The 22042-nt window shown below is 38.6% G+C and overlaps 1 protein-coding gene across 1 annotated transcript; it reads left to right on the top strand.

The window, feature by feature from the left end:
• Positions 1-3889: 3889 nt before the first annotated feature.
• Positions 3890-12370, top strand: FGA (fibrinogen alpha chain). The gene is made up of 6 exons (XM_025439173.3): positions 3890-4048; positions 6180-6305; positions 6776-6959; positions 8512-8657; positions 9249-10707; positions 11454-12370. The coding sequence occupies exons 1-6, from the start codon at positions 3995-3997 to the stop codon at positions 12161-12163; spliced, it is 2679 nt and encodes an 892-aa protein (XP_025294958.1). The 5' UTR covers positions 3890-3994; the 3' UTR covers positions 12164-12370.
• Positions 12371-22042: the final 9672 nt, after the last annotated feature.

Here is a 22042-nt window from a genome sequence, read left to right as displayed (position 1 = left end):
CCAGAGAAGGACAAATATCCCATTCAAAAGAAAGCCGGAGGGGTTGTTTTGTTTTGTTTTTATTTATAAGTTATGTTGACACAATGGCAAATATTTAGATGACTGGATATGTATTTTACTCTTCATGCATAAGTTTTGATGGGTAGACACAGTTTAAAACTGAAACATAATTATAGCTACAGAATTTCTATTCTTTTTACATACATTATATACCATTTCAGTCCTGCCAAATATTACTGCATCACAAATACATGGATCTCTGCAATTAAATAATTGTAATTTGTGGAATATATTATTAACTTCAAAAGGATAAATAAATGAACCATTTCTCTCATTGGAGCTTAAAAAAATTAGGATATAGTCATCTCTGGGAAAAATACAATACTATTTAGAGATTGTGGTTTAAGAAACTGGAAATTTCTCAGACTTTCCCCCACAATTTTATACTTGTAAAAATAACCTTATTGTCACATGCTTTTATTTTTTTAATATTTTATTTTACTATTTATTCATGAAAGACACAGAGAGAGAGAGAGAGAGGCAGAGACACAGGCAGAGGGAGAAGCAGGCTCCCTGCAGGGAGCCCGACGTGGGACTTGATCCTGGGACTCCAGGATCACCCCTGGGCTGAAAGCCAGTGCTAAACTGCTGAGCCACCCAGGATCCCTATGTCACATGCTTTTAAAAAATGATACTCCTTGTATTATTTGTCTCCTGTTCATCTCTTGGATTCCCGGCTAGACAAAACCTACTTCTCCATAGGTTATAATACAGCTTGTTCATGGGAGGGAGGGCCCAGCCTGGTAGGGTTCAGTCCTGCAGGGTCAGGCCAAAAGAACGCCTCACACAAAATTCCTAGTTACAGAATTCTGGCACTGGAGAGAAGACATGGGAACTTTCAATTTTGTGGCACTGGGACATTCTAGGAACAACAAAAATGACCATTTCTGGGTCTTCTAATGTGTATATCCAAGTTATGTGCCATATTATATAATTCTCACAGGAACCCTGCAAGATAAATATTGCCATCCTCATCTCACAGATAAGTAAACTTGCTCAAAAAAGCAAGTTTGGCTAAATCTATGTGACTTAGCTAGAATCCAGATCCCATTCTCTGCAAAGGCCATTCTTCTTCCACTGTACTGTGCTGCCACTGTGACAGCCTTTCATTCCTCCAACAAATACTTATTAGTGTTTACTCTAGGCCTGATCTTTTTTTAAGATCTTATTTATTTATTTGAGAGAGAGAGAGAATGTGTGCAAGAGAGCACGAGTTGGGGGAGGGGCAGAGGGAGAAACAGACTTTGCTGGGCAGGGAGCCCCACATGGGGTGGTGACCTGAGCTGAAGGCAAACACTTAACCGACTGAGCCACCCAGATGCCCCTCTATGCCTAATCTTGTACTAGGCAGTGTGCTTTGGTCTCATGAAGCTTAGTTTAGGGGGACACAAACAAATAACTTCCCAAAATATACATTTTCTTGATAATGTGATAAAATATGAAGGGATAAATACATGACGTGATAAAATATATGATAAAATATGAAGAGAAACAAAACTTTGTTAATGGTATGGCTGTTCTGTAAGTAAGCTGGTCCAAGAAGGCGTCTCTGAGGAGATACCGTTTGAGAAAAGACTTGGATGTACTGATTCTTTAAAAAAAAAAAAATTATTTATTCATGAGACATGCAGAGAGATAGGCAGAGACAGGCAGAGGGAGAAGCAGGTTCCTCGCAGGGAGTCCCATGTGGGATTTGATCCCAGGACCCGAAGATCAGGACCTGAGCCAAAGGCAGACACTCAACCACTGAGCCACCCAGGTACCATGGGACAAAACATATTAAAATGTATTTGCCATTTTTCTGAAATTCAAATTTTACTGGGCATCCTGGTTTTTTGATGTACAGATTCTTGAGGGAATCATGGAACAGCAATAAGAAAAGCTAAAGATAGTACCTTGGAAATGCCTTGATGTGGCTCAGAACTGGGGCATTCCACCAAATGAATGCTTTCTGTTCAAACTGTTTTCTGTTAACTTACTTTGAATTCGATTATGTTCAACCGAATCACCTGAAGCCCACCAGGTTACTCCCTAGGAGCATCTTCCATATACTGTGTTCACTTCCCAAGAGGAACACTTCCTGCGAGCAGACAAAGTCACCTGAAGAGGTCAGGCCTCCCTCAAGTTTCTATCCATGCCTGGCATTTTGCCAGTTTAGTCACTGCCGATTGAGAATAACTCAACTTTCCATGGAATCTCTGTCTTCCAGAACCTGGATGGGCTCTAGGGTTCCCTTTTGCAGCTGCCTCTAGAAATCCAAGAAAGCAACATCAGGAGTGAGCTTGATCAAAACCTTCCATAGAGCAAGCAGTGAAGGAGGGTGCTGCCTTGTACCAGGACTTTCATGCACTTACAGCAAGCTTCACATGCCTATAGCGCCTGAGGGCATGGCGGGTCAACTTTGCCCTCATGTTTTCTTGCTCAGTGAGGGCCCATGCTTTTGGGACAACAGAAAGACCAATTAAAATATGTCCATTCTCAACACTGTGATCTAGTGAAGGATAGTACTCCTACAGTGGTAAATGCCATGAGTGGTACATGGTCTAAAGAAGTATGGAAGAGCAAGAGATTGCTTTTAATTGGAGAGATGGAATAAGGTATGATGTAAAGTGTCTAGCAAACTCCGTGGCACTTAGCAAACACTCAATAAGTATTAGGTATTACTATTATCAGAAATGACTTCACATAGGGACCAGAATTTGAGGCAAAGTAGGTTTGCCAGAAAATTACAAGATGCACAGTTAAATATGCATTTCTGATAGCACTTTTTAGTATATGTATGTCCCAAAGATTGCATGGGACAAAACATATTAAAATGTATTTGCCGTTTTTCTGAAATTCAAATTTTACTGGGCATCCTGGTTTTTTGTTTGCTAGATCTGGCCAGGGACAGTTTTCATATGAAGATGAAAAGCAGAGAAAGTAGACTGGCATGTCCAAAGACATAGACACAGGAAAGAAATGGTATTTTTTCATGGCACTTTATGTTCTCTAATAGTTGTTAACACTCACTGAGTACTTCCTACGTGGCAATCACTGCTCTAAGGGCTTTACAAAGATCAACTCATTTGTTCTTCATAAAAACATGTAATTTGCCCCAAAGCACAGAGCTGGGAAATGGTGTAATTGAGATTATGAACATTAGATGTTTGGCTCCAGGGTCTACTGTCTTCATCATATTGGATAGAGGAAAAGAATCCATTCAAGGTAACTTATAGAAGGACTTCAGGGTCAGCCTATCACTACTGTCATTTTTTGAATATTTATTTATTTATTTATTTATTTATTTATTTATTTATTTATTTATGAAGAGGGGGAGGGACAGCAGAAGAGGGAGAAGCAGACTCCCTGCTGAGCAGTGAGCCAGAAGCAGGGCTCCATCCCAGGACCCTGAGATCATGACCTGAGCCGAAAGTAAGAGTCAGATGCTCAGCCACCTGAGCCACCCAGGTGCCCCCACCACAGTCATTTTTAAAAAGTCAGATCATCCAACCATAATTCCTACACAAAGTGAAATATTTGCCAAATCTCTGTTTGCAGTGGGCTACTGCTAGCCTGCCTCAGCCACCCTCCATATTGTCTCAAGTACTCCAAGTACTCGAGCAGGGGTACATCTTCCTATGTTTTCCTCTTGCATTTCTAAAGTCATCCTGTTCCTGGAATGTGAGGTTGTCCTGGAATTGCCCCAAGGTACCTTTGCAACAGCTTATCAAAAGCAAACAAGCATGGGGGAATTGAGCAAGAAATTCTGGGGCACCATCCTTAGAGAAGCAGCAAGGGTTGTAGAGCGCATGTTGACTGTCTAAACAGGACAAAGATAATGATTAATCAAACCTCCTTGCAGATTTAAAAAGGATAGGAACTAAGAGTGGAGGCAGTCTTCCTTTCTTTCAGCTGGAGTGCTCCTCAAGAGCGAGCTCCACCCTTAAAAAAGATGTTTTCTGCGAAGATCTTGTGCCTGGTCCTGAGTGTGGTGGGCACAGTCTGGGTATGGCCGCCTTTACTTTCTCTTCTTGCTTTCTCTCTGGTGTTCATTCTGCAAAACGCTTGCAGGTCTGAGTCAGTCTTAAGTTTGTCCTTGCACACTGTTGACTTTATAAGCTCTAGGCCATGGAGGCAAGTTCCTAGATGAGTCTGACACCTCAGGAGTAAGAGGGAGACTTAACTGGACCAATGAATAGAAATTCACAGGGGAAGCTTTGGTATCTGTAATTCAGCCTTACAACATTGTTTATTTGTTTTGAGGGAAGAAATCTTTGCCATCTTTGTTCCAATAAAGCCTTGGGATAGTTCATGCTAGCTAACAGAAAAAAAAGCATTCTTCTGATGAGAATTTTAAAAATCTAATGATTAATTTATTGCTAGTTGTCCATAATAAGCAGAACAGTGGTTTAATGTAGTTTTCTGAAAGGTTGTTTGTGGGTGTGGGTGTGTGTTTTTAAAGAAAAGCAAATTAGTTGTCTTTGAAAACATCTAAAACAATATTTTATTACATATTACATAGTTGGGAGACATTAATTGAGAAGGCAATATCCTTTTTGTGGGAAGGAATCTTTTAAAATAATTACTAAATATTGCTATAATTTCTAAAGTTTGACTCCAGAGACCTATAGAAGAGAAACCTCATTCAAGATGCTTTCGAAACCCTTAGATCTTATAAAAACATGATAAATATGTTTAAGAAACTCAATTACTTTCAGGATATGAATTATTCCAATTTTTTTCTTTCCCTTCACCACTCATAAATCCTACTATCAGAGCAAAAGAACTAAAGAGGTTTTCTAACCTAATATTCTTCCTTATAGTAAACTAATAAGTAAAAAATTTGGAAGACTAACATCATTTACTAACATGATATGTTGGATATCTCTCCCTTATTGACATAAGTATTGAATTTTGCCTATTTTTATTGTTGTGCCATTTTATTCTGAAGTATGTTTGAATTTATAATTTTATTTCTTAAAGATATTGTACTTGTTCCTTTAAATAAACTGTCCTTAATTGCTGATTTATTTATTATTATTATTTTTATTGTTAGGATACTTTAAAAAAATGAGACAGCAAATATTAGGTAATTATAAGAATAAACTAAAAAAAAATTATAAGAATAAACTATTCAAGGGAGTACCTGGTTAGCTCAGTCGGTAGAGGATGTGACTCTTGATCTCTGGGTTGTGAGTTTGAGTCCCTACTGGGCATAGAGAGTACTTAAAAACAAACAAACAAAAAGAATAAACTATCCGAGATTAAAATAGTCATAGCAAAAATCCTTGGTATGTTAGTGATACAAAATAAAAATAGCTAAAACTTAAAACTTATCTTGATTTATTAGGATGTAAAGTCTAATTGGAAGATTATTTTTATGTCCTATTTCACTTCATAGGTCACAATAGAAATTTTTTTAAAAATCTGTATTTCTGAATAGAGGGTGCTCAAAAAAAGTTGTCAGTCCATTATTTTTCTTTCAGTCTACTCTTTTGCATTGCAAAAGGAAATTATTAAAATTTCCTTTATAATTCCTTTATATTAAAGGAATATTAAAATATTAAAATTCTTTTATAATTAAAATTATAATTATTAAAATTATAAAAGGACATTATTACATGAGCGGGTAACCTCAAAAGCATTTTCCAGTCCTTATTGGCCACATTTGTATCCTTGGTATGTTCTTGCTCAAATTACGGACCCATAAGACCGAAGTAGAAACTTGAAGTAGAGAAAAATTAAACTAAGGTAGTATAGGTTTGGTCCTACTAAAACAGAAATTATAGGAGAAAGAACTCTGAATTTTCCAAATACCCTTCCATCTCCAGACATTACTGAAAATGAAAAGGTAAATTTTAATTACTTTTGTTGATTCAAATATTTTCTCTTCTATAATAAATCCTTTAAGACACCTAGCTTCATTAAATGCTTGTTTCGTGTCCAACACAGTTAAAAAATGTCTATACCCTGTCTCCTTCAATTCATAAAACTCCATGAAGTAGGTATTCGGATTTTCAATCAAAATGTAAGAAAAATGAAGCTTGCAGAGGCCCCAGAGCTGCTGCTCTTAAAATTAATCTCTTAATCTCTGCCTAATGCTGTTCTCTTTCGTGTGTATGAATGAATCCGTAAAGACCACAAATTCCAAGGAAGGTGAATTTATAGCCGAAGGAGGAGGTGTACGTGGCCCAAGAATTGTGGAAAGACAGCAATCTGCCTGCAAGGAGACAGACTGGCCCTTCTGTTCCGATGAAGACTGGGTGAGCAATGGGCATAGGGAGGGGGATAATCCTCCCCTGTGGTGCTAGAATTGTGCACAAACTGACCCAGTAAGTCACAGAAAACTTTTCCAAAGGGTAATAATCTAATAACTCATTACATGCCAAATTAAAAAAGACAATTGGAAAGTAGCCTCACCATGAGAGCACTATTTAAATTACCTCCCAAACCCTGGGTCATTAGTGGGATTGATAGCTTGGATTTTAGTTGCATGTTCCAGCAAATGCCAGGAACCTGAGTATTATGGCTTCAAGATTTTGTGGAGCCTATTTTTATGGTTAAGTGGACCTTCATTCCAGAATTTCTCTATGACTAGTTCTCTCAAACCACTTTTAAGTCAATAGATGATCAGAGGATGTTGGGGGAGGGCAATGGGAGCCACATGGAAACTTTTAAAATTGTGCTGGATTCAAGATAGAGGCTTTAATATAATTTTCCCCTTCCCTTCCAGAACTACAAATGCCCTTCTGGCTGCAGGATGAAAGGGTTAATCGATGAAGTCAATCAAGATTTTACAAACAGAATAAATAAGCTCAAAAACTCACTCTTTGACTATCAGAAGAACAATAAGGACTCTAGTTCATTGACAACGAATATAATGGAACTTGTGAGAGGGGATTTTGCCACTGCCAACAGTAAGTAGTAACATCTGGGCTTTGACTTTATAGCGCACAACAGAGAAACAACCAAGGCCCTAAATAAATACACTGTCTCCTTATGGCAACTTCCAATTGTATTCCAAAGTACTTAAGATAGAAACACATCCCTGGGTGGCGCAGCGGTTTGGCGCCTGCCTTTGGCCCGGGGCACGATCCTGGAGACCCGGGATCGAATCCCACGTCGGGCTCCCGGTGCATGGAGCCTGCTTCTCCCTCTGCCTGTGTCTCTGCCTCTCTCTCTCTCTCTGTGACTATCATAAATAAATAAAAAAAAAAAAAAAAATTAAAAAAAAAAAAAAAAAAAAAAAAAAGAAACACATGCCTTCACGATACCCTGAATTTTAAGGAGGGGCTTGCTTTTTGTAAAAGGAACATTAAAAAGGTCAGTTTAGAATTAAAAACAGTCAGTTTAGAATTGTTTAAAGTCATGGAACACCTGGGTGGCTCAGAGGTTGAGCATCTGCCTTTGGTTCAGGGTGTGATCTCAGGGTCCTGAGATCGAGTTCCACATCGGGCTCCCCGCAGGGAGCCTGCTTCTCCCTCTGCCTGTGTCTCTGCCTCTCTCTCTCTCTGTCTCCCAGGAATAAATAATCTTTTTTTAAAAAAAAATTGTTTCAAGTCACAAAATTAAGTCTGAACTTTGTATTGAAGACTAGAATTTATGTGTGTTCTTTTTTAAGAGTATATACTGAAAATAAGATGAGCAAAGCCTTTTGAGTAGATCTTGTTTCTGTCTTATAGAGGATGGAGAAAACTGAGAGATCAAGGGACTTACTCGAAGACACAAAGCTATCATGTGATGAGGCTGGGAGTTCAGTTTACAAACTCCATCAGGCTGTTCATGTTTTGTTTTTTTCAATTTAAGATATAGAATCATGCTCTGTATTCCTCACAGAACTATGACTAAGTCTCATTAGGACTAGGAAACACTGGATTTGCTCTTGGAATGGGAAGCAAGTTTAGTGATGGCCTAGCTCCAGAAGCTTTGACTCTTTATACCTTTAGGGGACACTTGACTAATTTAAAATCAACAATGCAACAGCAATGGCAGGAGAGTGATCCTATTGACCTGAAAAAAGAAAATCTCAGGAACAATTTCAGATCTATAGGTAGGAGGGAAAACTCAGAAAATCCAAGACGATGTTTAAGTATGTTATCATATTATTTAGCAATATGTTTAAGGATATGATGGTTAAGGTTAAGGATATGATGAAATAGTTGAAATGCAATCACATTTAATCTCCTAATTATACCTTTAAAATTCCAAAGAAATTTCTTCCGCATTTATTTGGGTTACTAATTGCTAGTAGACAATCTTAACTGACGCTATGGATGACTAAAGAATATAACATTGTCCAAACATCAAATGCCTATTAGATTGGGAACTAACAAATAAAGTGTCCAGAGAACAAATTGTTATTAAAAGGGAAAGGATATTTATGAACAAATTTCCTTCTTTTGCTAGCTATTATAAGCAAATCACTTAGCTGTTCCTTCACTATCCATACTCCTTTTTTTTTTTTTCCAGATAATGATAATACATATAGCCAAGTGTCAGAAGATCTGAGAAGCAAAATTGAGATCCTGAGGCGCAAAGTCCTAGAACAAGTACAACACATCCACCTTCTACAGAAAAATGTCAGGGATCAGCTGGTAGATATGAAACGACTAGAGGTAAGCAAGTATGTGGCTGTGACATCAGATTTCCTTGTCTTTGAACAGCAGGGTAAAGGAAGGCGATAGTCATTCACCGAAGGCCTACTGTATGTAGAGCAAAGTGTTACATCCATTATGCACCTACAAAGCAGGTATTATTTCCCCCACTCTACAGATGAAGAAAAAAAAGCTCAGTGATATAAGTAAATTTTCCAAGGATACACAGTTAGTACATTTCTAAAGGAAATATTAGGTCCCCGCTTGTCTTGTTCCAAAGCCCTGACAAGGCCATGCCTCTGGACCTCTAGTCGTAGTCTCACTAAGGATCAATTCATCAGTGCTTCCTTTCAGAGGGAATAGCATCTTACTCTTGATCTATTTTAAGGCTAAGATGAATCCAAATAGCTCCTATTGCTTATCTGGCCTAACTTTACAAAACCTAATGTCTCTTCCACTGAGGGCATGACATACATGAAAAATAAGAGTATTGATTGGTAGGTCTCCAAGTCAGAGAAATGAACCCAGTTCAGTTCTGCTAAGAACTTAATAAGCATATATTTTTTAATTTATATCAACCTCTTTTCTATACCTTTCTCCCCTTCTCTCTAGGTGGACATTGATATTAAGATCCGATCTTGCCAAGGGTCATGCAGTAGGGCTTTAGAGCGTAGGACAGATCTAAAGTACTATGAAGATCAACAGAAGCAACTTGAACAAGTCATTGCCAAAGACTTACTTCCACCTAAAGACAGGCAATACTTACCACTGCTAAAAACGAGCCCAGCTCCAAATATGCTTCCTGGGGACTACAAGAGCCAGCTTCAGGAGGCCCCTCTGGAGTGGAAGGCACTCATGGAAATGAAGCAGATGAAAATGACTCTAGAGAGGCTTGATAGAGATGGGAATGCCCGAGGAGATACTCCATCTCATGGAACAGGATCAGTGCCTGAAAGCCCCAGGAACCCTGGGAGCTCCACCCCTGGAAGTGCTGGCACTTGGAACCCTGGCAGCACTGGACCTGGCAGTGCTGGTCCTTGGAGCTCTGGGAGCACCAGGCCTGGCAGCACTGGGCCTGGTAGTGCTGGTACTTGGAGCACCAGGCCTGGCAGCACTGGGCCTGGCAGTGCTGGTACTTGGAGCTCCGGGAGCACCGGGCCTGGCAGCACTGGACCAGGCAGTACCGGTACTTGGAGCTCCGGGAGCACCGGGCCTGGCAACACTGGACCAGGCAGTACCGGTACTTGGAGCTCCGGGAGCACCGGGCCTGGCAACACTGGACTGGGCAGTACTGGCACTTGGAGCTCCGGGAGCACCGGGCCTGGCAACACTGGACCGGGCAGTACTGGCACTTGGAGCTCTGGAAGTTCTGACTCCGAAAGCTTTAGGCCAGGTAGCGTAGGGCATGGGAACACCAGGCCTACCAACCCAGAGTGGGGGACATTTGAAGAGGTGTCAGGAAGTGTGACTCCAGGGTTAAAGAATGAGTTCCACACAGGTAAACTGGTCACTTCTAAAGGAGAGAAAGAGCTTCTTATTGGTAATGAGAAGGTCACCTCTGGTAGCACAACCACCACTCGTCACGCATGCTCTAAAACTGTTACTAAGACCGTTATAGGTCCAGATGGTCGCAAAGAAGTGACAAAAGAAGTGGTAAACTCCGAAGATGGTTCTGATTGTGGTGACTTATCCCATACTTTTGCTGGCAGCCTAGATGATCTCCATGCTAGGCACCCTGATCTAGAGCGTTTCTTTGGCACCTCAATTGTCAAAACACCTCCAGGTATACTTTTACCCTCGCGTAAAGAGTTTGAACATAAGACCCACATTATGGGCTCAGATTCTGACATATTCACAAACATAGGGACACCTGAGTTCCCTTCCAGTGGTAAAACTTCAAGTCACAGCAAACAATTTGTGACCAGTAGTACGACTTACAACAGAGGAGACTCCGCATTTGAAAGCAAGAGCTATAAAGGGGCAGGTGAGGCCGGAACGGAAGCAGAACGTGAAATCTTCAGAGGAGAATATAGCATCAAAAGAGGCCATGCTAAAGCTCGCCCTGCCAGAGGTATCCGCACTTCTCCTTTGGGGAAGCCTTCCCTGACCCCCTAGACTAAGTTCTCTATTCTTGCAATGCCTCCCATGGCACCTTGAACCTCTTTCCTAGCCCTCTATGACACTTTATAGAAATTACACCTTTTGTTTGTTTGTGTTTGGGGACTAGACTGTAAGTTCCATGAGGGCAAGGGTTTTGTCTATCATGTGTATTCCTAAATGCCCAACAGTGCAGAGAGTCATCACTCAATAAATGCATGTCAAATGAATGAATGAATCCCTCCGAAATTCCATTTCAAGTTTGTCTAACCAAATTCTTTCGCTATTCAAAATGTGTGCTCTTGCAACTGTCACCCAATTCATTAATCGTATTTTTAGTGTGTGTCTCAGTTGACATTGAGATCAGGTTAAAAACAAGTTATATTACGACCAAATGATGCCTAGATATCTTTGGTGGTTACTTGCTGTTATCAGTACCGGCAAGTAAAATTTCAAATCCATTGGAGAAAATCCCCTTTGCAATTTATAGGTATAAATGTCACTCACTTGCATGAGTTTCATCCCAGTGTAAGTGTGTCCTTTCCCCATGGAGAGAAGGAAGGAAGGAAGGAAGGAAGGAAGGAAGGAAGGAAGGAAGGAAGGAAGGAAGGAAGGAAAAGAAAGCCAGTATCTTCCTGTCTTCATTTAATCTGGGCCATGCCTATCTTTGTAAAGTTAAATGAGAATAAGTTCTTCCAACCAGCTTAATTTTTTTTTTAGACTGTGATGATGTCCTCCAAACACATCCTTCAGGTGCCCAAAGTGGTATTTTCAATATCAAGCTACCGGGATCCAGTAAGCTTTTTTCTGTTTATTGTGATCAAGAGACCAGTCTGGGAGGATGGCTTTTGATCCAGCAGAGAATGGATGGATCACTGAATTTTAACCGGACCTGGCAAGACTACAAGAGAGGTTTCGGCAGCCTGGATGACAAGGGGGAAGGCGAGTTCTGGCTAGGCAATGAACACCTCCACTTACTAACCCTGAGGGCCTCTGTCCTTCGGGTTGAATTAGAGGACTGGGCTGGGAACCAGGCTTATGCGGAATATCACCTGAGGGTAGGCTCTGAGGCAGAGGGCTATGCCCTGCAGGTCTCCTCCTACGAGGGCACAGCAGGGGATGCTCTGGTGGAGGGTTCTGCAGAGGAAGGAACAGAGTATACCTCTCACGCGGGCATGCAGTTCAGCACGTACGACAGGGATGCAGACCAGTGGGAAGAGAACTGTGCAGAAGTCTACGGAGGAGGCTGGTGGTACAACAGCTGCCAAGCGGCCAATCTCAATGGCATCTACTACCCTGGGGGCTCCTATGATCCAAGGAACAACAGTCCTTATGAGATTGAAAATGGAGTGGTCTGGGTCCCCTTCAGAGGTGCAGATTATTCCCTCAGGGCTGTTCGCATGAAAATCAGGCCCCTGGAGACCAGGTAGGAGTGGAAGTGAGAGTAATCTGTTTTCTTTGTTTAGGGAGGTGAAGAAGAAAAAAAAAATGGGGAAGATAAAGTAGTTAAGATTCTTTACAATCCACTAAAAAAATTCACAGGTGCTATTTTATTATTTCTTGTACTGTATCTAAATGTAACTGAGACATATTACTGCTTTAAAGAATAAAGTTATGTGAGCTTTTTTATCTTGAAAGGAACTCTGGGTTTTCAAGTTTCTCTAAGGATACACCAAGGAACATCAGGAAGAAGAAACTCATGGATGCTCCTCTCTTTAACCCTTAAGGGTGTTCTTTTGAGCCCTCCTCTCCTCACACCACTCGAAGTCATAGGGCCACTGTAAAGAAAAAAGTTATTGCATCCATTTTGTTTAAATGGGTTGAAACCAATATTTTAAGTGACAAATCACTGAATTGAACAATAGCTGGCCTTGGTAGAGGGACTTAGAGACTACGAAATACATCCATCACTTCTGTTAGCAAGCAAGTCCAGGAAGGCAGGAGAAGCATTCTTTCCTAATAGAAACAGAGATCTATTCTTTATGCTTTTCGTGAAGACCATAATGCACATTTAATTTTTTCCCCAGAGGCTAACAAGTCTCTTTCAGAAACACATGGCATGAAAAAAAAAATGCATTTAAAATCCTTTAAACGTTTATAAGTATTCAAAAACCACTACTACTGTTAATGAATTCATAAATTCAGTGTATTTACACTGGTCAGTATTTTATTTGATGTATGTTGCATTTTTTATCTTGGCAGCCTTGGCTCCTGCCCCCTCATTTTAAACTTATATTCTTTCTAGAGGACTACTTGCCATTTGCATTTGAAAATGTATTAAAATACTCCAAGCACACTGGGCTCCGGTACATTGCTCTCCTTTGCATAGTCTTTATTCCAGTTTAACTACATCCTTTATCCTAGAAAAGGAAGAAAGAAGGAAAGAAATAAGGAAGCAAGCAGGCAATCTAAGGATAGGGGCCAGAGCCTGGGGAGCAGATGGACGATGGACATAAGGGCTTGCAAATGAGTCACATAGGAAACCCCAGCATTCTTGCAATCCTTATGTGCAATGAAAAATCCTTAAAATAAATACACCTCCAAATCTCTGAATAATTGGATAAGAACTTCTTTAGAATTAAAAAAAGTTTCATTTATTTCAGACCTGGGAATTCCATGTTGATCCTATGCCTGCCTCATTTATTCACACATATGCCTCCACGGAATTTGAGTTGGCAGCAGGAAGTATTTTTTTTATTTTCTGGAGTGTCGCACTATTACGGACAGTCGGGTCCCCAAATGAAAGTGACTCTGAATGTGAAAGGCCATTCGTTTCTCATTTATTTTGAAGACTTTGAGTTTATTGGCAAAGAATGGGTAACCTCTTTTAATCTAATAAACAAAAGCCAATATTCACAGAATTGTGATCATTAGAGATATACTTTAGTTGTGAGAAAAGACACCAGATATCTGTTTTCCATCTTACCTTTAACCTATCGCTCCATTTCCCTTATTCCTGAAATTAAATATTAATGTAGCTTCTCTCTCATTCACAGTGGAAGCCAACTTTAACTTGGTTTTCACTTGGTTACCACTCTCTTGAAATTTCTCTTTTTAAAGTCAACGGGAACTTCATAGTTTTGGGGGGTTTGTTTGTTGTTTTAAAGATCTTACTTATTTATTCATGAGACACACAGAGAGAGGCAGAGACATAGGCAGAGGGAGAAGCAGGCTCCCTGTGGGGAGCCCTTTGGGGGACTCAGTTGGAGGATCCTGGGATGATGATCCCAGCCAATGGCAGCTGCTCAACAGCTGAGCCACCCAGGCAACCAGAACTTCATAGTTCTAAAATTAATGCCCTATACTCAAGCTGCCCTGTGTGTGACATCTTTTAAACATCTGCTGCTTTTGTTCCCACCCTACCTCTTCAATCTGCATTTTTCTCTTGGTTTTTGGTATACCATTCTCATTTGTCTCATGGTCTTTTTGACCAGCAATTCCTTCTTAACCCACTCCTTAAATGTAGGAGTTTCTCCTTACAGTAACATTAGTGCTCGTTTTAATCAGTTGGGATTAGGTTTAATGCATGTGGCTTAAATAAGACAGAAACTTCTTTCTTGTTCACAAAAAAGTGTATAGTAATATCTCCCCTTTGTGTCTTCAGGAAGCCATCATCCTAATTAAAGGGTTTCATCTTCAAGTTTACCTCATGTCCTGTCAAACACCATGTTCTGTGGCAATCTGGAAGATAGAGGGAAGACAGAGGGAAATGGAGTATCTTCTCTCTTTTAAGGAACTTTCCAAAATGTTCCATGCAGCACTTTTACTTATGTCGTACCAGCCACGGCTTAGTCACATGGACATACCTAGTTTCAGGAGAGGCTGAGACACCTTAACAATACAAGACTACTACAAGGCTATCCTAATTTTAATTAGGATTCTATTAAAAAGGAGAATACCTGTTGAGGTAGGCAATTAGCAGTCTTAACCAGACCATCCCTTCTTGCTCTGTAAGTGAAATATTTTCTCTTTGGTTGATTTGACAATCACCATAGCTTCCATCAGGAGGTTGGTGGTGACCTAATTTAAAACTTTGGTCCTGGCCCCTGCGTGCTGGGAAAGGGCTAGGCCCGCACCTCATGGACCCCGTGGAGGCCCCAGCCCCCTTCCAAACCCCCTGCTCCCTGATGCCACTGTTGCCTCAATAAATCTGCTCATTTGCAAAAAAAAAAAAAAAAAAAAAAAAAAGTTGGTGCTCAGTGGTTGAGCACCTGCCTTTGACTCTGGTCCTGATCCCAGGGTCATGGGGTCGACTCCTACATTGGGCTCCCCACAGGGGGCTGCTTTTCTCTCTACCTGTGTCTCTGCCTCTCTCTGTGTCTCTCATTAATAAACAAACAAATAAATAAAATCTTAAAAAAAAAAAATGTCTCACCTACCCCAGGATTCTACAGATGAGTCTTTAAACAATTTCTTCAAATATTTTTATTGTTTTATTTTTTTGCCTTTAAATATTTAATTAACCTGGAATTTATTTTAATATGTTATGAAGAACGTGTACTTTTGTTTTCTTCTCGATGGATAGCCAGTTTTGCTGGGACCAGCAAGTAAAGTATTCTTTGCTGGTGGAATAAAAATGCCAATTTTGTCAAATAAAACAAATCTATACATAAACTCTCTCCTGTGCTTACATCACTTTGCTCATCTTTAAAGTACAGCTTTTCAGTGAACTAGTCTCCCTCTTACTCCCACCCCCCACTTTTTTTTTAGGCCAAACATTTTTTTTCCTTTCAGTTTGTACTTCTTTTGTTTGTTCTAGGGGCTTCAGAAAGGTCTTTCTTAATTTTTAATTAGCTGCTTTTTTAGGCGTGAGTCATCTTTCTTTTTCCTACAACTCTGACCTCATGTGGAATAAGTGAGTCATCTTTTAATTATTAATTTTCAAGTATTTAATTACATAATATCCTTTTTTTTTACTAATTACATGCTTTTATATATATTTTTAAGATTGTATTTATTTATTTGAGAAAGAGAGAGCAAGAGCGAGCCAGCAGGAGTGGGGTGACAAGCAGAGGGAGAAGCAGGCTCCCCTGCTGAGCAAGGACCCCCACATGGGGCTCCATCCCAGGAGCCCGGGATCATGACCTGAGCCAAACAAAGGTAGATGCCCAACACTGAGCCACCCAGGTGCCCCTTCTTATTTCATGCTTTTAGAAACAAATTCTACTTGTTAAATATTAATATTGTCCTCACTCACAGGTTCTTGTTTTTGTGTGTATTTACCTATATATCTTTACCTGTCCTTCTGTTTAGAAGCCTTCCCTAAAATAATAGATGAATTCTGAAATTCAAATTTATTTTAAATTTACTTTTTGTTTTATTGTAGTCTCCCATTTAACTGTTTTTCCTGTTGTTCTTTCACTTCTAAACTGCATTTCTTAATTAATTTAGAAGGTGTTGTTATAAATAATGAACTTTTAAAAAACTGCTTCTATTTTACATTTTCCTTTAACATTTTTTGTTTGTTTGTTTTTTCTTTCCTGAACTTCTGCTGACTTCCTCATGATGCTTTTCTCCTCTGACCCCATGCCTTCTTCCTCTGCGAGCTTTATTTAGGTTATACATTTCAACAGAACCCCTAGGTGAATGAATAAATAGATAAATGAAGGAGTAAAATGGACATGAACCTGAAGGTTTTGCCAGGAAAGCACATGGATTTTAGATATTCCTTCCAGTGAGGAAAATGCTGAATTTGGGATTTTGATCCTGAGTAAGGAATGGAATAAATGTCCAACTGTGTTTTAATTTTACATCTAGATGATGGGTCTCCGGCAGTTAGCCTGTAGCTGTCCTTCATGTTTCCTTCAGCACGCTATGGTACGTGAAGAAGATGGATTAATTAATTGCTCTTTTCTTAATTGCAATTACTGTGTTTTATTTCTACCATTTCACACAAGGTCTGGTACAAAGTAATGACCCAATAAAATGTTTGTGAATTAACGAATCGACGTGTTAAATGGAACTGTAAAGGTCATCCATTGCAGCTCCCTCCTACTAAATGCACAAATCCCTTCTATTTCTGTTGATGTCATATTTAATCTTTTATTAAAAGAGATTATTCACATTTTGGTTCATGTGTTCTGTTTACATATTTGCTTTCAGATTCTGGAAACCCTTTAGAATAAAGTGTTACATTTCCAGGAAAATTTTTTAGAATATTTTTGATCAGTGGTTACTAGAGTTTCTTTAAAGGTAAGAACATTTTATAAATTGATTTATCTAGTGAGAAAATAGCAGCTTAGGGTGGTTAAATAATGTGATGATAAGGAGCACACCTGGGGATGAGGCTCACAACAGTATTCTTATAGGCTCAAACCCTATACGTTCCACACATCATTTATTATGAGTTCTCGGATGAAGATACTATAGTTTTAGATAAATGTAAGAATACAGTTGACCCTCGAACAACACAGGTTTGGACTAAGTAGATCCACTTATACACAGATATTTTACAGTACTGTAAATATATTTTCTTTTTGTTATGATTATCTTCATAATACTTTCTTCAGCTTATTTTATGATAATAATAGTGTATAACACACATACCAAATATATGCTAATTGACTGTTTATGTTATTGTTAAGGCTTTTGGTTAGCAGTAGGCTATTAGTAATTAAGTTTTGGCGGAGTCGAAAGTTAAACTTGGATTTTCTATTGTGTGGGAATCTGAGCTCCTTATCTCTGTATTGTTCAAGAGTCAACTGTATTACACATACCATTTAATTGTAATTATTTTCCCAGTGTTATTGTTGCCCTAATTACACTCTGTCATGGGTTCTCCTTTCATCCAATAAAATACATTTTCAATATAGTTAGTAGACATTAGGGAGGTAGCTGGTGAATCAGAACAAGACCCATCCAGGTAACTTCACTAACCTCAAGTCATATCTAGAAAAGCCTGAAAGAAAATGACACTATATTAATGTAAGTACATGTGGAAGGTGAGAATCATAAGCTAAATATTTTTTATACTTGCGTAAAGTAGTACAACATTTACTATTTGCTATAACAGCTTGAGAAGTAACAAAATTCAGATTTGGGTAGTGATGGATATTATAAAAGTTGCCTGTAGGTAACAAAATTTTCACAGAAACCATTTTGGGGATATATATTTTATCTATTTGCTCATTATTAGTTCATCTATATCCTCTTTTTAATTGAACTTCAAGTACTTTGTAAATCTCATTTATGGAGAAAAACCCTGAATTAATTGTGGGTGGGGATGGCAAGGGCCTTAAACATCACAGAAGGCAGTACTATGGTGAGGGATTTGTACCTGGGGAAGAGAATGTCCTCCATTTCCACATAGTAAAAGCAACACTTCCCAACCATAGAGGCAAGAAAATTTAAGTTAACATTCCAGGTTTAAGCTAAGAAATACTCAGTTACTAGACAATGGTCTCCCTATTCATCACCTCATTGCTGAAGGTGCTACGTGCTTGTTGCAACATAGCATTCTGAAAAATATTTGCTAAATCCACCTTTGATTCTGTCTACAATAGGTCTATGACCTCAAGGTTGCAGGCCTGCATAAGCTCTTACAAAACTACTTAAAAGTATCTCCTTTGGAGAGATAAAGCAAGTGTAGCAAACAATTGGTGAATCTAGGTGAAGGACATAGAGGTATTCATTAAACTATTCTGGCAATTTCTCTGTAAGACCAGAATTTTTCAAAATAAAAAATTGTTGAGAAAATGAATATAATTCAGTCAAAAAAACGAAATAAAAAACTTATCACCTAGTGGTCACAGCTTGGCTGGGAGGAGAGAAAGGGTATAATGGTTAATATTGATTCCAGTCAAGACTATTTGCATAAGCATATGAGTCTTTGAGTCTAACTATTTAGGAAATAAAATATTTGAATAAATGGAGGGTAATATCCTATTCGTGATTGCTATCCTACACATGTAAAAAATGGTTAAGAATTCATATAAAAGATTATTTTAAAAAAGATTATTTATGCTGATAGAAAATTAGCATTAGGGTAAAGATATGAAAAGTAACTCTCAAAAGAAGATAGACAAATGGTCATTAAACATTTTAAAAATCTCTTACTCTCACTGGTAATTAAGATATTAAAATTAAAGCAATTGTTAAGATTTTAATTACAGTATTCAGCATTATTGAAGGAGAAGAAAAATAAAACAAACACCTGTAATTCTATCTGCCAAAGGTAAATTGATACCATTTTTCTTGAGAGTTATTGGGCAATATATCTATTTTAAAACCTTCAGAACACCAATCCCTTTATTTCCTCCAGATATTCTGCTTCTAAAAATTTACTCTGGAAAAAGTAGATAACAATATATATTATATGTAATACCAATTATATACATATAGAAAGTTTATGTAGAAGGATGCTAATTTCCGTATTTTCTTTATTAGAAAAAGTTCAGAAAAATCTAAATTTTAAGTGACAGGGACTTGCTTAAAAATTAGAGTATAGTCACATGATGGAAAATTGTAGAGCCATTAAAAAGAATTTCCAGAAAATAACATTAAAGAAAAACATTAAACATATTGAGTAACACGGAACATTTTCCATGACACAATGTGAAAAATTCAAATGCTAAAACATGTACAGAATCACATGAAAAACATAAACTAGGGCAGTAACTGTCTTCCTGTTAGTTATAAGCGGTTCTACTTTTCCTATATTTCCCAAAATGTCTGCAAATAATGTGTACTACTTCAATAACTTAAAGCCCCAATTAATGTTAAAATAAACAGAAATAATTCTGTTTGCTAGTTTAGCTGTAATTATGCACCAACATATTGTGCCTTAGTGCTGAGTTGAGCAACAGTAAAAGTTCAAGCAGGGAGCATCAAGCCACGTGGCCCAGTTGTGGGGTGGGGGTGGAATTCAGAAATCAATTTCACCTCAACAAACAGTAGGTAGCATTTTTAAGTTGTTTCTACACTGAAAAAAACGAAGAGTTCAACCGTGAGAATCACTTGAGTTGAGAGATCACAGAGCAGAAACAATGGTTCCAGCTTTTGGAGACTGTGCTGTTTAAACCAAAGTCAAGTTTTATTTTTTATTTTTTTATTTTTATTTTTATTTTCCAAGTCAAGTTTTAAACATAGGTGGTGGCCACCTATGAAATCAATCATTTTGAATATGATCACTTGCCCTAAATATTGCCTCGTGGTCACCATTTGAGTGAAAGAAAGGCTCCATGGGAAGGATGGGAGTCTCAGGTAAATGCAGATGTCAGTTATTCTAAAATCTAGTCAGGGATCAGAGTCTCTTGGAGACATTTATTTAAAAATGCAGATTCTGAGCCTTTTTCCATTTTGAGTCTCTGATGTAATAAACCTGGTTTGATACCAGGATATCCATATTGTAAATAAGCTCTGCAGGTTTAGATGGTCAGGGTACATGATGCCTGGTGTGTAATGGTCAAACAACATCAGCTAAGCTACTGCAGTTGGTGGTGTGTCCCATCACCTACATTTTCTGGTCCATGTGGAAAAATCTGTGTTCAGTTTACAAGATTTTAATTACAGCATTCAGCATTATTGAGGGAGAAGAAAAATAAACACCTGTAATTCTGTCTGCCAAAGGTAAATTGTTACCATTTTTCTTGAGAGTTATTTGGCAATATATATATTTTAAAACCTTCAGAACATCAACACTGGTGTTGGTTTTCCAACATTGGTTAGCTGTTTTCTTTTTTTACTTTTGGTTTTTTAAGATTTTATTTATTTATTCATGAGAGACACAGAGAGGGAGGCAGAGACATAGTCAGAGGGAGAAGCAGGCTGTGAGACTTGATCCCAGGACCCCTGGGATCATGACCTGAGCCAAAGGCAGACGCTCAACCTCTGAGACCCAGGCATCCCTACTTTCCTTAGTTCCTAAATGCAGAGGAACTGGAAATTTACATCCCAAGTACATATATCTTCCTAGCTTTTTTACATACTTTGTCTTTTTTTTTTCAAGATTTTATTTATTTATTCATGAGAGACACAGAGACAGAGGCAAAGACTCAGGCAGAGGGAAAAGCAGGCTCCCCTCAGGGACCCCAGTGTGCTACTAGATCTCAGGACCCAGGATGACCCCCTGGGCCGAAGGCAGACGCTCAACCATGGAGCCCCCCAGGCGTCCCATCACTCTTAGTCCTAGAATAAAATATGTTATGGTTCTCCTGCTGCAGTGTGGGATTAATAATTCCCAACTAATCTTTTTATTATCTTCATAAAAGTCACGAGTTAATCTTTTCTGAAACTTTTATGTATCCTAATTCTACTTTTATATTGTATTCAAATTTGTGATGCTTGAAAGGACAAAATCAGATACATAGCATTTCTTACCAAATGATAACTTAAGAAGGCTTACTTCTTTCTAGATAGACTTAGATATTACACGTCATCCAGGTATGGTCTCTGTGTTCCTGCTATTTGCACATTAACTAAGAATTGACTATCAGCTTGTCTACTTTAACTGTTTTTTTGTTGTTTTCTGTGGCTTTCCCTGAAGCTTATTTGATCTTCTGTGAGTTCCTAAGGGTTTGAGCAAAGGTCTAAGGGATAATTCCTTCGGATTGGGCTCCTGCCACCTTCCCATCCTTGATCCAGTGGGCTTTTGCTATACTTGGTCTTGCTGTAAAAGTTCTATTTTTAACTATTTTCAGTATTAAGTTTCTGTGACTTCATTGGAAAATGGGTTCTATACAGAAGAAGGAGGGGAGCTATCCCAGACCTTGATAATCATTGGATTTAGTCATCCAATATTTATGAATTTATAAAAATCATGTTTTCTGACAGGCTGATGATTCTGGAATCAAAGGTGTGTAGGAGTTCACCATTAGTAAAGGAGAAAGGTATGTAAAACATAAAAAGTGGAGTTAAAGTGAGGCTTAAAAATGAATAATAATTTGTCAGATAGCATTGGGGGAAAGAGGCTATTAAAATGGAAGCATCATATAAAAGGGCCTGACATTCTCTAGGATGGTGGAAAATTCACTGTGACAAGAACATAGATGTGTAGTGAAGGGGGCAGGAGACGGTGCTGGGACCAAGTAGCAAATCATTTTCACTCCTGGTCAAGGAATTTGTATTATAGCATTTAGATTAACAAAAGCTACATTAAGCAGGAGGTAACTTGGTCAGAATGTCCTGTTTTTAGGACCATATATGTGATGGTAGAGTAACAGAGTATAGGTAAAGGTGAGACAGAGTTTATGGGAAGGAAAACAGGTAAAAGTTGAAGTTAGATTTGATGAGGAATGAAGACAGTGACAGCATTTCTATGATAGAAATTAATAGCCTCTGCCTAGATGCAAAGGTAAGTGGACGAGCTTCAA

Source organism: Canis lupus, chromosome 15 (genome assembly GCF_003254725.2).
Source record: "Canis lupus dingo isolate Sandy chromosome 15, ASM325472v2, whole genome shotgun sequence".
NCBI classification, from domain to species: Eukaryota; Metazoa; Chordata; class Mammalia; order Carnivora; family Canidae; genus Canis; species Canis lupus.
This window is presented reverse-complemented; position numbering and strand designations above follow the sequence as displayed.

What these genes read in the sequence shown, in the direction of transcription:
- FGA (XM_025439173.3), top strand. Translation starts at nt 3,995, where the DNA reads ATGTTTTCTGCGAAGATCTTGTGCCTGGTCCTGAGTGTGGTGGGCACA. An exon ending in GTGTGGTGGGCACAGTCTGG is followed by an intron (nt 4,049 to 6,179) that starts GTATGGCCGCCT and finishes GAATCCGTAAAG; the next exon opens with ACCACAAATTCCAAGGAAGG. An exon ending in GGATTTTGCCACTGCCAACA is followed by an intron (nt 6,960 to 8,511) that starts GTAAGTAGTAAC and finishes TTTTTTTTCCAG; the next exon opens with ATAATGATAATACATATAGC.